Consider the following 16,160-nt stretch of genomic DNA (forward strand, 5'->3'; position numbering starts at 1 on the left):
GAGTGTTGTTACAAAATTTTCCCCTTACCTTATAACAATTTTTGATCATACAGATGTGTCATGTTGTGTTTGTCCTCCTACCATGTGTGTAATTTGAAGAATTATATATATGTTGTTGTGCTTCATTTGGGCCACCCCACTGCATGGGATGTACATATCTTGTGGCGTTCTCTACCCTATTCCGCCATCCTCTTTCCCCTCTAATGATTGAAAAACAGGAGAATCTGAGAAAGAAGCGATAGCGGCGGCACGTGTTGTATATGTTATCATCTGGCGTGTTACTAGATCCAAACAGGGGTGATTTACATAAAGAAGGGGGATTTGCGAGGAAATAAAGAGACATATGAGCGAGCGCGTTGAGAAAAGGAGGAGATGCGGGTTGCAATGGCCAAGACAAGTCCTGATTACAAATGGTTTTCGGCCAGCCTGAGCCTGCTGATGAGTAGTACTCCCTCTGTTTCAAAATAAGTGTCTCAACCTTACTACGACTTTCTATCAGCGTTAGTACAAAGTTAAAACATTTATTTTGGAACGGAGGGAGTAGCTTTTGCCCCCAACCGGTCAGGATCATCATCATGTTTGTCCAGAAATTGCTTTGCTCCCCATTGTTGCTCTTCTTCCTTCTCCTTCTCATGTTGGCTCATGCTTCTGCTTGGTTTGTACATATGGCTGGTCACACCTTTGCAGCTGGTTGCACACAGTGCATTCGTATAATGAAGCTCTCCGTTGTTCCTCTAAGAAAAACATTAGAAAAAAAACAGTGGGGCGAGAGAGGATCGAACTCTCGACCTCAGGATCACTCGCATTAGCTATGAGACCTACGCGCTAGCCAACTGCGCCACCGCCCCGTTGTGTTGAGTTCTCAATTTGATTTTAATATGGGTTAGTAAACCAGTAAATAGCGTGGTAGCACGGTCCAGCCTCCAGCTGCGAGGCATCAGTTAGTGATCTGATTCTACTCATCTTTATTACCAGCACCAGTTTTACATTTCGATTTCAGCAGAGCAGATGCAACAGCAGGCAAGCTCATCTTGACACAATGATTATTATACTATAACCTACGCACTAGCCAACTGCGCCACAACCCTTTAACCAGAAATTGCTTAAAAGACTTATACTAGAAAAATGTAGTTTAGCCATGAAATTGCTTTAAATCTCATACTAAAAACAGTAGTTTCTAGATCTTTGTTAATCAGAAAATCTCATGGGTAACCTTTTTCTCTATTTAGAAAAAGGTTACCCATGAGATTTTCTGATTAACAAAGATGGAAATACACAAAGATGTAGTTTAGCCATGAAATTGCTTAAAAGACTTATATTTAGAAACGGAGGGAGTACGCGCTAGCCAACTGCGCCACAGCCCCGTTGCGTGGCTCCGCTAAACTACATCTTTGTTAATCAGAAAATCTCATGGGTACCCTTTTTTATTTAGTTTCGGTCATGACTAGAGTACTGTTACCATCGAACAGTAGTCAGTCTAAACATGTAGACATTGGAACTCATACTAAAAAATAATAATCATGTACTCCCTCCGTTCCAAAAAAAGTGTCGTTGGTCTAGTATAAATTTTGTACTAATTTAATGTTAAGTTTGCGACACTTATTTTAAGACGGAGGGAGTATTTAGAGACTGCTAAATATGTCATGGCGGGTAGAAAACCCGAAGCCCAAACCCGAATAACCCGAACTCGAACGCGTATAACCCGAACCCAAAAACCCGATCACTATATCGGGTATCAGTTTTAGAAACCCGGATTTAATTTTGATAATTCGGGTAATAGGTCACGGTACCCGAATTACCCGAATAGACCGAATTGTTTGACAGCACTGTAAAAATGCTCCATGCATGAAGAAGGCCCAACCCAAAAACTGCCATCACTACTCGCTTCCCAGCAAAATCTAGGTCGGGTCACCAGCCGCCAGGTCACTCGGTCATGGTGTCGTTTCCTTCTTCCTTTCTCCTAATGCCTGTGCGCTACTGGGTTGTACGACGGCCACCACGACGCGTGGGTGCCGCTCAGCCATCACTAGTGGTTGGGGCGCACCCATGGTCACTGGCGTAACCAGCGGGTGTGACGGGTGTGCCATGGCACACCCAGAATTTTGGGATGTATTTTTTTACCATGTAAAAAAGTTCTGATTTTCAAGGCCCAACCAAGCCAATTGAATACCCCCTCCGTTTCATAATATAATTCTTTTTAAAGATTTCACTAGAGGACTACATACAGATGTATATAGACATACTTTAGAGTGTAGGTTAATTCATTTTGCTCTGTATGTAAGTCCCTTAGTGAAATCATTTAAAAGATTTATATTTAGGAACGGAGGGAATAGATCTTAACTTTTTTGAAGTGTAAGCTTATTTCTAGATCCGCCGTGGTGGATGGTGCGCCTCCTAAGTGAAAGCTGGGGCGTTGTCAGGTGGGGTGTGCTCTTTCACTTTTTTGTATGTAAAAGTATTTTTATTTGGTTAGACTAAGCACAAGAGTATGAAAGTAGCTGTCGGTGCAAGTTGCTGATTGAAACAATGACTAAATTGAAATCAGAGGTGCCAGTTAGGGGAACGACCCTTTCAATTTGCTTTTTGGATCTGGATAGCACAGACATGCAATTCTTGATAACCTTATTACACTGATGCATCATGTGAGAAAAAAACTAAAATGCCATCCCAGGCAACGCACGACAATATAACAAGCATCTTGCTGCATGGCAACATAAGATACATCAATAAAATTTGCCAAACATATCGGCCCCGACGGCGGCGGCGTGCCTCCGTCCGAGTGCTCACCTCATTCGTCGTGCGCTTCATCACCCGGTGTGTGTCGCCAATGACTTGCCACATCCTTGCCAGCATGTACATACAACACAACTAGAAACATCGATCAAACACATCAGGGTTCGTGTGTGTGTTTGGGGAAGGGGTGAGGGGGTGGGGCGAAGTGCGAAGGGGGGAGGGGGCGTACACATTATAATAAATACACGTACTTCCCTCAAAAAAAAAACACGTACATTCGGATGAGTCAACATGTTGTCGACGAAGGCGGTGGAGATGTTGAGCTTGGTTCGGAGTCCATGATGGCAGCCCTGTCCTCTCCATGGTGAACAGCTCCGCACCGTTGGTATCGTGGATCCTCAGCCTGCATGCACTTCTTCTCATACGACATCCGGATGCGCTCCCCAAATGCATTGTAGTTCATATCTTGGCTTGAATTACGTGCACGCATTACCCAAGAGACAACCATTTGATAAGCAAATCCCTTTGGAAAAATATAAACTGAGACGACAAAGATGTAATATCAATGATTATTAGCAAAAATATATATGATGGTACCTTTAGGTGCATTTGACAACGAATAATAAGAAATTTTAAGTAGAAGTACTCCGTAACAAGTCATAAGCAGTTAAGAACTAATCCTAGAACTGTCATTCCCAAAAGGATCAGGTGTATTTCCAATAGGAATTCACTTTTATTTCACTTGTCAAGAAGTCGAATTGAAGAGCAGAATATCTCTTAGATTACATATTTCTTCACCATACTTCATATGTGACGTATGCAACCTCGGCAATATGGATACGTCCCTCTCAAACCATACTTGTTCGTATGGGATACCGTATCCGATACTGATTTGGTTCTGACACACCTTCAACACTTATCCAAATACTATAGGTGATCTAATACCTTTGTCACGTCGCTCCCCTTTGCCAGCCTCCACCAAACCACCGCGCCACAGCTGTCCTCCTTTGGCCTTCATCATACCACGACTTCGAAGCTCCCCTCCATTAGCCTTCACAAGACCGCCATTGTTCCCTCAGCTTCACTCCTCAAGCTCGCCTTTGACCCGACGATGGCAGGCGACGACGAGCTTCTACAGGCCGATCCTCTCCTTCCTTGGTTCCTCCCCCATTCCCCGACTTCATCCTTTAGCCCTCCGGTCCTCACAATCTAGGGGTAGATCTCCAAGGTAACACATAATGGGATGTGGCCCATCCTTCACTTTTTGGCTGTTCTAGATAGGCACACCTATGTCTCACTTCCAGTATCCACCAAATAGCACCGGCCCAGCACGAACAGGCCTTAAATGCTTTTTAAATTTTATTTTTCTATTTTTTTTATTTTTTTACTTTCTGTTTGTATTTCCAAATATTCTATATATATATCTATTATAAAAGAACTTTATATACAAAAAATTATAATTTCTATCAAAAAATAGATATCAAAACAAATATATGGAAAGAAGTCGTATATAAAAAAAATTAACCGTTTACATAAAATGTTTCTGATGCATAAACAATATATAGAATGTTCACAGGAAATGTAGACATGAAGAAATATGTGTTAAAAAACTGATAATCATATTAAGTGTGTATATGTTTTTCCCAACATACAAAAAAACACAATGTGTATGGAAAAAAGTAGCCATACAATTATATTTTCAAAAATGTTACTCATATATTTGGAAAAACATAATTATGTACATATAAAATGTTAATCATATATTTGTAAAATGTTAAATTTCTAAATAAAATATTCCTGTTATATATTGTTTTTAAATGTGAAGGAAAAAAGAAAACATAAAAATAAATGTTGATCATATATTTTAAAAACATTAAAAGTCTATATAAAAATGTTCCTGATGTATATAAAATGGTAAAATGTTTATTAAAAAATGTAGACATAAAAAAGAAATATAAGTTTTTAAAAATATTGAATATGTATTTGGAAAATGTTAATCTTGCATACAAAACTTGTTCCTGATGTATACAAAAAATGATGAATGTGTGAGGTTGACATCTAAATATATGTTTGAAAACATATTGTATTTGAAAAATGTTCAACATGCACAGGAAAAATCATTCAGATGTATATGAAAAATGTTTCATGTAACTGGATTTTTTTCACGTGTATAAAAGTATATTCATGCTCTATATGAAAACAGAAAGAAAAACCAATGATAATCGACAAAAATAAATAAATAGAGAAAACCAATGAAAACAAGTGCAAAAGAATAAAAACAGTAGAAAACAAACAAAATGAACAAACATGATGAAAACTAGGAGAGAAACAAACAAGATGACAGAAAATGATTAAAATAAGAAACAAAAGAATAAAAATCATTAAAAATGGAGAAACAAGCAAAAGATCAAATAAAAATGAAGGGAAAAAAGCTAAGGGCAAAAAAGAAGCACGAAAATCCGATAAAAAAAGAGAGAAAAACGGTGAAGAAAATCAAAAGAAAAACAAAAATAGAAAAAAATATTAGAAACCGAAGCGAACAACAAATCAGTGGGCACCAAGTGAGGAATGCACGAATATTTGCTGGCTCATTAGGGCAACTACAACAAAAGGAAAAGTCTGCGCGTCTTTATTTAAGTCGAAATGGATGAAAATACCGACACAACGTTGACCCAAAATATGTCCGCTTCCTGTTTATCTAGACTCATTCCTGATCCATATTTGTGACGGATTGTGTTCATACGGACAGAAAACAGACGTGTCTGTTTCCGTTCAGTGTCCATCTTGGGACCGCGACTACCCCACGTGGGCGTAGTCAATGAGTTTCTCAAAAATGCAAGCCTGCGGGTGGAGGGGGCTCATTCACTTCTCCTCCCACTCCTATCCACATATGACAACGCTTGCTCCTTGCCAGCAACAGAAAACCCTAACTAGTGCACGTGTCCGCCATGTGGTTCTTATACAACAAGGGCAAGGTCAAGTTTAAGTTCGACACGGTGCTTCGTGTTGGTGTCGTGGGCAGGGAGGGCTCACCGGCCATTGGACCGGCTCTAGCTACATCCCGGTACACCACATACAATATCATTGGCAGTATCGTGTGTCGCTGCCGTGGCACGACGTCAACCTTCCCCATGGTTGGCATGCACCTCGACCCCCACCGCATCCGGATGCCGGCGGTACTGCATTTGTCGCGTGCGCACACGGGATGAGGTGCGCATGCATGGTGCCCTCCTAATGTCGGAACAACGCCATGACCCGATGAACACGTCGGACTCCCTCAACTAGGAAGACGGGTTCACCACCAACCACGACGTGTGACGCCGTCCAACTTGGCGAGGTCTACGCATTTGCCGCCCCCCCGGTGGTCATGCACGAGGATGAAGAGGTGGAGGTGACATACCAGGCCGCACTCGACGAGGCGCTTCAGCGCGCCCTGAAGGAGTCCCATCGCGAGGAGGACGCGTGTTGGCCAGGTATGGAGGACGCATTACTCTAGTCGACGACGAGGACTGCGTCTACCCTTTTTCAGTCACGCCCATGGCGGAGCCCACACATGTCGCGTCGGAATCACCCACCCTGCCCACGAGGCGTGGATTGACGTCCTCCGCGAGTGGGTGAGCGTGTGCTAGGTGCGATGCTGGAGCAGAATGTGTCGTACCTCGAGCATAAGAGCAAGTATAATAGGATGACGTAGGCGAGCTGTAAGACTTAAAATAATATATTTGTGATGAGTTGGAAGAAAGAGAAGAGGAGAGAGAAGAGAAGCGGGCTACAAACTTACAGTCGGTTGTAACACGTGCTCCTAGACACTTTGTGAGAAAGGATGGTGGGCCTTGTATCAATAAAGTAGTACTCATTCACATCTACCTATTATACTTGCGGGCTATAAGCTTGGCTATAGATGACGTATCAACATCATATAGCCAGCAGCTGGCTGTACTATTAACCATGCTCTTAGGCAGCGCGTGCTAGCTAAGGAGTGGGCCCACGGGAGCACCAAATGCAAGCCAATCATGAGGAGGAGAAGTGTCGTGATCGTTGGCCACGAGAGAAAGAGGAGAAGCGATGGGAGCAGGAGGCGGAGGAGCATGCGCCGGCGGAGCAGACCATGGAGGAGGCGGCATGGCACCAGGCATTTTCCGTGCATTGTGCCGTCGCGAGACTTCGTCAACCTCACCGGCTCTAAGGACAATTTTTACGCCCGAGGCTGTTGGACACTCCGGCTGACCCAAACAAAAAGCCGGACATTTCATTTGTTCGGCCGATCCAAATGGACAAAATTAACGTTGATATATTTTTTTCGATAATAATCCTCGTCGACGCTTTGTTTGGTAGAGAAGAAAATAAAACCCAGCAAGCTACCATGGGTTCCAGGCCCATAAGCACTCGCCCTGTCCAGACCATTCTCTGCTCCCGATCTGAAGTTCTGAACCCGCCGCCGGCCGCCGGCCGCCTCCTGCCCGCTTCCGTGCTCCGCGCCTCGCCGGTTAATCGCCCATCGACGCCTCCCTCCCTGAATCTGTGCCTCGCCCAGCCCATCCCCGTCCGCCGTGCCCAGCTGTCCAGTCCGCAGACTAGCCCGGCGGCCGCCGGTGACCCTGCCCTGCACTACAGCAGCTAGCCTTCCCACTGTCCCAGGACCAAACACAGCATACACGTACGGTTATCTCCATTCTCCAATTTTCTCAATTTCTGATTTAACCCTTATATTGATCGATTCATTTTCTGTTGTTCAATTATGATTGACACTTGATAGAATACAGCGACTGCTAGAATGCCATTATTTTCCTTGTAGAAATGTTGAAGAATTGGTACTATGTAGGTTTATTCTATGCAAAACTGAGACTTAATACAATAGAGAATTTTATGTGTCTGTAAGAACACATTGATTTATTTATTTAGATATGCTATTGGTAAATTATGGTTAGAACGTTCACATGACATATTTGTTGTCAATTTCTTCAGGTGAACCACCCCGTTTTAAATTCCTAGCTCCGCAGCAGGCTGGTCCGCACCCAGCAGCTTCTCCTTCAGGCCTCCGTCCATCCAACCGCTCTGCAAGCCCGTGCTTCAGCGGAGATGCAGCGGCCGGTGGATTTCAAGCTCCCCCACTTTTTCAACTATCCGCCCTACTTTACGTAATCTCTCTCTTCCCCCTCCTCCAGCATTACTGTCACATGTTTGAACATTTTGCATGATTTGCAGTTCTGCAGTATGTACAGTGGTATATGAGGAGTAGGAGATTCTTAATCAGTGCCTGGTGACAAAGTTAGGAAGTTAACTTCTGCTCCAAGTACAGTACAGTACTATGTTAGTAATGAAATTACTTTTCCCTACATTATTTGATCGGCAATTATTTATTGGAAAAATTGCACAATAAAGTGAGTCGCGATTTTGGCATATACTTGCCCTTTCGCTGGTTGAACTTATTTATTCCTACTTTGGATATATCATATAATCATGCGAGTACACTCTAAATCATGTAAATTTCCTTTAATCTATTATTCCCTTGTTTTATTCTGAGTTAGCTTGTTAATAAGGCCTAAAATGGCATTTATAGATTCGAAATGAAAAACACGTTTTGTAAGTGAAGAACTGAATATGTATGAAGGATTTGTACATCAGGATCACTAAAGGAAATATGTTAGTAAGCTTAAGCACATGGACGTAGCTAGGAATCTTACTAAAGGGGGACCAATGGAAGAGATAAAATGTTGAGGGGGGCAAACATATTAATTTACAGCACTCTGAACTAACAATCTAAGGCTGTTTTCAGAAGAAAGGTTACCACGGGGGGAGACATGGCCCCGACTCCCCCCCCCCCCCTGGGTCCGTCACTGCTTAAGCACCTGTTTCTACAAAATGTGCCTTTGCTTAAAACTCAAATGTCTCTCTCTCTTCACAAATCTCTACTTTGTAACATTCCCAAAATTGTAACACAGTATTTGATTCAGAGTGGCTGAGATCTGGCATCTTTCTTTCGTATCCCAACAGTATGTGTACCAATTCAAGCATTTCCTTGCTGTACTAATTCTTACATTTGGTTGAGTAATGTATGGGAATTTGTGTAAAACTAACTCTGGAAACTTCTGTTGAACACTTATTTTGATATGTATACGGACTGATAATACAATATCATGGCAACATTTGTTCCCAGTTTGCAGCCTGTGAGAGAAACACGTGAAAAGCAAGTGCAGCTATGGAAAGAGCTGATACTTGATTACTGTAGAAGTCAAAAGATGTATATAATCTCCCTGGAAGAAGATTTTCCGTTGTTCTCCAATCCAAAGATTGAGAGTAAGTCGTATTTATCTGAACCATGTTTTTTGACTACTGCTCTTCTGCAATTCAGCAAAAATATGTCTTACTGTGTTGAAAATGTTATGTATAGTGATCTGGCATGATGGTAATGTGTTCCTAACACCTACCATTTAGCCTTTTGAGCATGCCAGACTAGTGTGTACATGAATTTTATTTACTTGACTAGTTTACTACGCATTTGGACAATTCTATTGGCATTGCACTGAACTTACATGCTTTATATTATTCAGGATCTCTAAGCTATGAAGCAAAGGAGGCGTTCCTTGCAGCTCTTGTTAGTGAAGGTTCATTCTGCACATCATGAAATCTTTTGGTTATTGTTTTAGCTGTGTGTAGTTTTTTTTTCTACATGATGGATGCTTTTATTACCCCTGACCTGTGTTTAGTTTTGTGTTGTGAAACTACTTAAAGCGAAGTTCAACTGCAGGTCGCGCAGAGTGGGTTGACAAAAGTCACAAGAAGTGTCTCATTCTTTGGCTGCGGATTCAAGATTGGGCTAACTACATATTAGACTTTGTAAGACTTTGTATTCTATTAAACATGTTTCTTTCGGAGCTATCAGTTTATCAATGAATAATATGTGTCTCTGTGTTATGCTTGTAGGTAAAGGAAAATGGGTTGGAAGTGACAACAATTGAGGATATACGCTCTGGAATTGAAACACATGGGACTGGTAAGTATACCAAATGCTCTAACAACAATGTGGAAGCAATTTAGGGTAGAAATGGTAATATATATGTAGGATTTAGACTTAGCTGTTGGATAAATATTTGTATCTTTACCCAACTTGTCATGTGTGTCTGGCATTATTATAGCCGCCACAAGCCTCAGTCTAGCTAAGCCTGGGCTTAGTGATAAGTGTTTTTTTTTTTCTGATTCATTGGTTGGTTTGTTTCGACAAGAATCACTTGGAATTACGCAGTTATAGTTTTCCTTTTAGGGACAGCTATTATAAAGCTAGGGATAATCTGTGTTATACAAAGAGTGAATAAACCAGAGTTTATCCTCCTAAAACCCTGCTTGTATCATGTCATGATGCAACCGAAGCTTATGCCATGAGTTGGCGGCTGTGCCTTGTCGATAATGCATAGGCCATGCATAATTCGCAAAAAAGAAAAGTAATACACATCATAGGCATGCCTGCCCCTTGCTCATAATAAATAAAACTTGTCTTATGGTATTAATTATGGCTAGTTTGAACCCTCATTTTATCCTGTGGCATGTGTTGCAGAACTTGCGGGAATTGATCGTGGTGTCCTGATGCGAGCTTTGAGGCTATTGGAACAAAAGGGAAAGGCAGTTATCTTTAAGGGCACTTCCGCGGACGATGAAGGCGTCAAATTTTCTGTTTAAACTTTGTGCCAACTAACAGATGAATAATAATCTTGATGGGTGTACTTGAACATGATACATCCCATGTTACCTGTATGTGCGTAGACCGATGACATACTTCTGGTCGGCATCGTTCAAACTTCAGTCAGTATTTATTTGCCGTCCCGGACCTTTGTAATTAGCCAGCACTTGATTCATTTCTTGACCAGAATATATACCTATAAACCACATGTTGTGTGTCTCACAAGGGGGCTCCACTAGTGCCTCCAATTCTAATCAAATTTCATATGCGATACATGTCTTTGTTGCCCATTGCAGTTCAATTCAGGCAGATTCTTGAAGAAAAAGAAGAAAAAGGAAATAAAAAGAATTGAATGGCCCATACAGGTCTCGAACCTGTGACCTTCGCGTTATTAGCACGACGCTCTAACCAGCTGAGCTAATAGGCCTTGTTGTTTGCAGAAATGTTTTTCCATTTATTTACAACGACGAGTGGAAAATAAAAGATCGTATAATTTTCAAGAAAGGACACCTTTGCTCGTTGGAGCAATCTTCAAAACACAGCAATAAATCTTGGTCCGCGTTACAAAGTATTCGGCTCTGTTGAGGCCTTGTCATTGTTTCTGAGATTTTATGGGCACACAAATCATTTTGCAACAACCATGTAGTAATAAAAAATATATTAACATGTACAATCCGAACCAACACCACTATATTCATCACTGATTATATTTTCACTTCATATAGATTTGTTATTATAAATCTCTCCCTAATAATAAAGCAAATTGAATTATGGTCATCCGTCATGGTCATTTTGCAAAAAAGCCCCTGCAGTTCTAGGTAATCAATCCGCACTCCCTCCTTAAGTAACTATCCAGGAAAACATTTCGTTCTTACAAAATAAACCTCGTGTTTTCGAGTATTCCATCCGAGATCCTTCTCTTAAGATAAGGTTTCGTTTCTGTGTAGGTGCAGGCTTGGAGAGGGCGGCAGCCATGGCGGGGAACCGGTATACTTCTCCCTCCCGCCTCCCCACCACCAACTGGGCGCGAACCCCACGGGCCTCTACGCGACGAGCGCGTTCGGTGCCGCGGTCGCCGCGGTCGTGCGCTGCGCGAGGCGCACGGGCAAGCGGCGGTACCCGTCGGAGAAGCGGCGCGCCACAAGGAGCAGCTCCGCCAGACCGCCCCCGAGGAGGGCGGCGTGGCCCGGGAGGGTGGCTTCTGGCGGTTCTCCAAGCTCGCCGTCCCCGCCAACGACGACCCCGGCAAGGACTTCCTCCCCCCTGCTCGTCCTGATGCCGGGCCTCCTCCTACCTCAAGAAGCCAGCGGGAGGCCGCCGCTCGTCGGCGGTGAGGGCGGCAGCGGGAAGCCGTCGCTCCTCTCCCCCACCAAGTCGGTCGTCTTCAAGTCTACGCACCGCCTGCCCCAAAATGCAGAGGAAGGCAACCGCCCCGCGGAGGTGAGCGAGGTAGCGGGGGCCTCCCCAGTGGCGACGAAGGAGCGAGCCGAGAGCTCGATAGCGTGAGCGAGCGCGGAAGTGGCAACGGGGGAGGGAGGCGAGGGCCCCGCGAGCTCGATGGCGGGCGCAGCTGTTCCTGGATTTCTCTGGCACATGCATCAGCGACCAGGTGAGAGATCGAGAAATCTGAACTACTGGGCCTGCTCTTGTAACTTTTACCCAGATGTTTTTCTTACTGTCTCCCTTCTAACTGCATCCACAGTAATCATATGAAAAGAGTTATGCCGTAATGGTTTCTTTTGGGAATAATAGGAGATGCTCCATTTTGGTTGTAATCCGTACACATTAAGTTTTTCCCTACACTTTCCTAAACCCAGGCTGGAGTAGATGAATCCTAGAGCTTCAACGAGCTTTGTGGGTAAATCCTAAATTGTGACATGGTGGCAATTAATATGAACATATTAATTTGTTATATGTGGTTGCAGGAGTATTGGTCAGTCATTTTAGACATAGAATCATGCATGTCACTGTTACACCAAAATACAAGTGCAGGGCTTTAAGAAAATGCAAGTGCAGTAGCCCAATGTGGCTGATATTGTGATAACGAAGCAATATAAAGTACTTTCATAATTGAAAGCAGATAATTCGCACTAATGGCAGTTATTTTTTGAGAAAACACATCTATTTTGGAGTTGGTATGCTGGCTTCCTTACATGGTATACAAACAATATATAGTCACTTTTATTTTGCAAACATCATATGTTCTGTCCAAGCCACCCACCTTTTTTTCCTGAGAAATTTGGAGGAACACATTTTTTGGAATAACTCGATGAATTTGGTAGATCCTTTTAGGAGACACTACTTAAGAGTCATACTAAAACTCTTGAGCTAATAAATTTGGGGGTTCTGTTGTTCAATTTACAGATTGTTGTACCTTGATCTGGGATGGCTAAGTTTTAGGTGGCGTTTGCTAGCCTTACGATTTATTTTTTACTTAGTTCGTGCCATCTAATTGACGATTCCACAAGGAGACCGAGTGCAGCTTTTCCGTGGTGATATGCTAATGGAAACTGAGGTTGGATTCCTCACTTTCTAGGAATATATTTGTTTTAATGAACGGTTTGCAATTGATCAAAAGCTCTGCTGCAATGTTCCCAGATCGCAAGGCGGCGTCCATGGCGGGAGCCGGCCGTGAGGCCTAACTTCGTCGGCGCTGCGGCTACAGGCAACACGACCAGGAGCGGCAGGAGGGTTCCACGGAAGGCAGCGCGCCGTCGTCAGGAGGAGGGGCGCAATCGACCATGGCATAGCTGGTCGAGAAACCGGTGTCCCCGAAGTCAACGACCATTACTCTTTGCGAGGAGACGCCGTCCTCGGACAAGGACGCAGCTTCCGAAACTGCACGTTGAGTGTTAACCTCTTTTTTGTTGTTTATTACATTCAGAGGGAGAAACCCAGATGCAGGGGAAGCCATGGGGATCCCCAGGCGTGCTACAATCGAGGAGGGGGGCTGGCGCAGTGGCTCACGACAACGTTGCTGGCAAACAGGTGGAGCTCCGCCGGCGACGCGGGGAGCCGTAGCGGCAGCACTGGAGTCGCGTCGTGGCAAGAGATATGGCTTTGTAGGGGCTGCACTGGTGCGGGTTGAACTGGGGAGGCTGGGAGCTGCCTCCTAGCGGCGCCGGTTCAGCCGGAAATCAACGTCCCTGGTTGATCAAAGGAAGATTAAAAAAGAATACTGATGTGTGTGCGCTGATGCTAAATTGTTGGTTGTGTAAGCAATAAGCATGTGTGCCTCAGTGTCACATGTGTGTGTGTGTTTGAGGGAGTGTGTGCGTGTTCTACTGCTAAATTGCTTTGTATAGTGGAATCATAAAGGGAGAGATGGGAATTATAAATGAACATGCAAAATGGTTGAGAGCATAGTTTCATGAACCACGTTTTGTTGCCTTCTATATTGATATATTACACCCAAATGTATGACCACACGAGAGGAGAAATAAGTGGCAGCGTTGTCGGCCTAGCTTACTAACTACATCTGCAGATATAGGAGTAGGTAAGTGCTTGTTTATTTTAGCTTTGTGATGGATTGCAAGCCGGATGTGCATTGATAGTAGTGGTGATCTTTGTTGAAGATCTAGAGACGAAGATACTGAATGAAGGAAGAAGATAATGAAAAAAGTTGACAATACCTTCTCTGTCTTTTTGACGGGTCACAATTATATACCTTATCATAGGAGTATGTCCTCATTGAAATGCCATACAATCAACCACACAGGGCTAAGAACAATTGCACGAGGCAATTTAGAGGTGTCACATATCATCACAATGAAAGACAAGCTGACGAACGTCTCGGCTCGAAATTTCTTTTTTCTCCACTACATCTGCATAGCCCGAGTCATATATTTTTTGCACTATGTTTTTCCGTAGCAACGCACGGGCCCTTTTGCTAGTGTTATACAATACATATTACCGCACTCCCAATGCATTATCTCTTAATGCATCCTAATATACATAGTTTAAAAAACCAAACAGGTGATCGAACACACGAGACCACCAGTTCAGGTTTTTACCGGTCAGACCACCGGTTCACACCGGTTCGATGTCTGGTTTGTTATATCATAAATACTATATTTTGTGTACTAGTGTCATACTAAATAGTTGTAAAATACAATTATTTATTTAAAGTTGACAAGAAAGTTGGTTAGTCAAGATGATTATTGGGCCAAAGGTGCAAGCTACACAGCTATATCTAGCATTCTAGGTTTGAATTCCCTTTGACGCATGTCATTTTCCACTTGATTGTGTGGCACTGGTTGAACCCCCGGTTTTATACCTACGGTTCATGTAAAATCCGGTAGCTTTATAAAAAAAATTCCGGTCCAACTGCAGATCGTTCTTTTTAGCTTAAAAAGCAGAAAAGGGCGCCGGTTCTGGTTTTTCCTGGTCCGACCGCCGGTCCGGTCCATTTTTTTAAAATGTGCTAATATATGACAATCTTTTTTTAGAGACAACCACTTCAATGCATTGTCTCTTAATGTTGTATCTAAATAGTATTGCATTTAATTAGTTTAGATATGTTTTTGCATTTTAGTATTGTGGCCTAGTTATGGAGAGAAGGAAGAAGATAAAAATTGTAGGTGGTAAGCCACAAAGGATAAGAGCACACTAGTAGAAAACAGGGCTACCGTTCGGCCCTGGCCAGAAACCGGGACAAATGGGGGGTATTAGACACGGTTTGTGAGCCCACGGGGCCGGCCGGGGCCTCGTGGGCATTGGTCCCGGTTCGTGTGGAACCATTTCTCCCGGTTTGATCCACGAATCGAGACCAATGGTCCTCGCTGCTGTCCCACAACCTTTAGTCCCGGTTCATGCCACGAACCGGGACAAATAACTTGCCTACATATATACCCACCGCCGCAGTAGAGCACTCCACAGTGCTCTGTTTTTGTCGAGCCGGTGAGGGGAGGGCATTTGGGTGCTCTAGTTCACCTCCTATGCACATGAGGTGTTCGATGAAATGCCCGAGCCACACTAGTTAAGCTTTCTCCTCTCGAAACTCGACCTCCGAGCTCCATTTTCAACAAGACTTGTCTAGATTTAGCGGTTCGTCACGCCCCGTCCCCGCCACGTCTTCACCGCCGTCGATCGCCCACGCCGATCTCGTCGCCGGCACCACCGTGGTGAGCCTCTTGTTCTTATCTTCATTCTGAAAGAAAAAAAATTCTGACTTCAGATAGATACTTGTCTAATTTTCTTACTTTTATTATTCCTTGTTATTATATAGTGCGATGATTTTGGTATCCGCCCCCGTCGTCCCTCGTCCTGTCTATGATTCAGATGTGGTATATATTATCTTTTCATAACTATTTGGTTCATTTATTGTTTATGACAATTATGATGACCAACGTGACATATATTTTTAATCTCGGAGGTATATGAACCGGAAATTCCAACCCACCTAGAAATGCTTCTCGAGAAGTTGACTTTGGTTGAAAAAGAAAACAAATACTTGAAGGAAAAATTGAAAATAATTGAGGATAAGAATATGGAAATGGAGTTGCATGTTGTTGAGGTCATTGACGATCGCAAGATGAAGATGGATGCGATGCGGTTGAAGATGGATGCAATGCGCTTGAAGATGGATGAAATGCGCTTGAAGATTAGGAATATTAGAAAATATGCCATTGATAAAGAGGCTTGGTATCATTATGCTGTTGGGTCAATTGTTACCTTACTTGCGATTTTGATCGCGTTTGTTGTTGCATTTAAATGTTTTACATAGTTGTATGTTGTTTTATGAGAGAACTTT

The 16,160-nt window shown here is 43.2% G+C and overlaps 1 protein-coding gene and 2 non-coding genes across 3 annotated transcripts; 1 reads left to right on the forward strand and 2 right to left on the reverse strand.

Moving 5' to 3' along the window:
- Positions 1–761: 761 nt before the first annotated feature.
- Positions 762–848, reverse strand: TRNAM-CAU. The gene is given in 2 exon segments: positions 762–797; positions 811–848. It is a non-coding gene; the product is annotated as a tRNA-Met (tRNA).
- Positions 849–7,154: 6,306 nt separating this feature from the next.
- Positions 7,155–10,571, forward strand: LOC123441189 (vacuolar protein sorting-associated protein 25-like). Its single transcript, XM_045117690.1, has 7 exons — positions 7,155–7,390; positions 7,699–7,871; positions 8,891–9,030; positions 9,285–9,338; positions 9,482–9,570; positions 9,658–9,727; positions 10,286–10,571. Exons 2-7 carry the CDS (start codon positions 7,813–7,815, stop codon positions 10,405–10,407), a joined length of 534 nt encoding a protein of 177 aa, XP_044973625.1. The 5' UTR covers positions 7,155–7,390; positions 7,699–7,812; the 3' UTR covers positions 10,408–10,571.
- A 190-nt stretch (positions 10,572–10,761) lies between these two features.
- TRNAI-AAU lies at positions 10,762–10,835 on the reverse strand. The gene has a single exon. It is a non-coding gene; the product is annotated as a tRNA-Ile (tRNA).
- Positions 10,836–16,160: the final 5,325 nt, after the last annotated feature.

Source organism: Hordeum vulgare, chromosome 3H (genome assembly GCF_904849725.1).
Source record: "Hordeum vulgare subsp. vulgare chromosome 3H, MorexV3_pseudomolecules_assembly, whole genome shotgun sequence".
NCBI lineage: Eukaryota > Viridiplantae > Streptophyta > Magnoliopsida > Poales > Poaceae > Hordeum > Hordeum vulgare.

Excerpts from the sequence above, each read along its gene's own strand:
- LOC123441189 (XM_045117690.1), top strand. The coding sequence starts at position 7,813 with ATGCAGCGGCCGGTGGATTTCAAGCTCCCCCACTTTTTCAACTATCCG. Across the intron at positions 9,031-9,284 it reads CTCCAATCCAAAGATTGAGA|GATCTCTAAGCTATGAAGCA; the intron begins GTAAGTCGTATT and ends TATATTATTCAG. Across the intron at positions 9,339-9,481 it reads TGCAGCTCTTGTTAGTGAAG|GTCGCGCAGAGTGGGTTGAC; the intron begins GTTCATTCTGCA and ends GTTCAACTGCAG.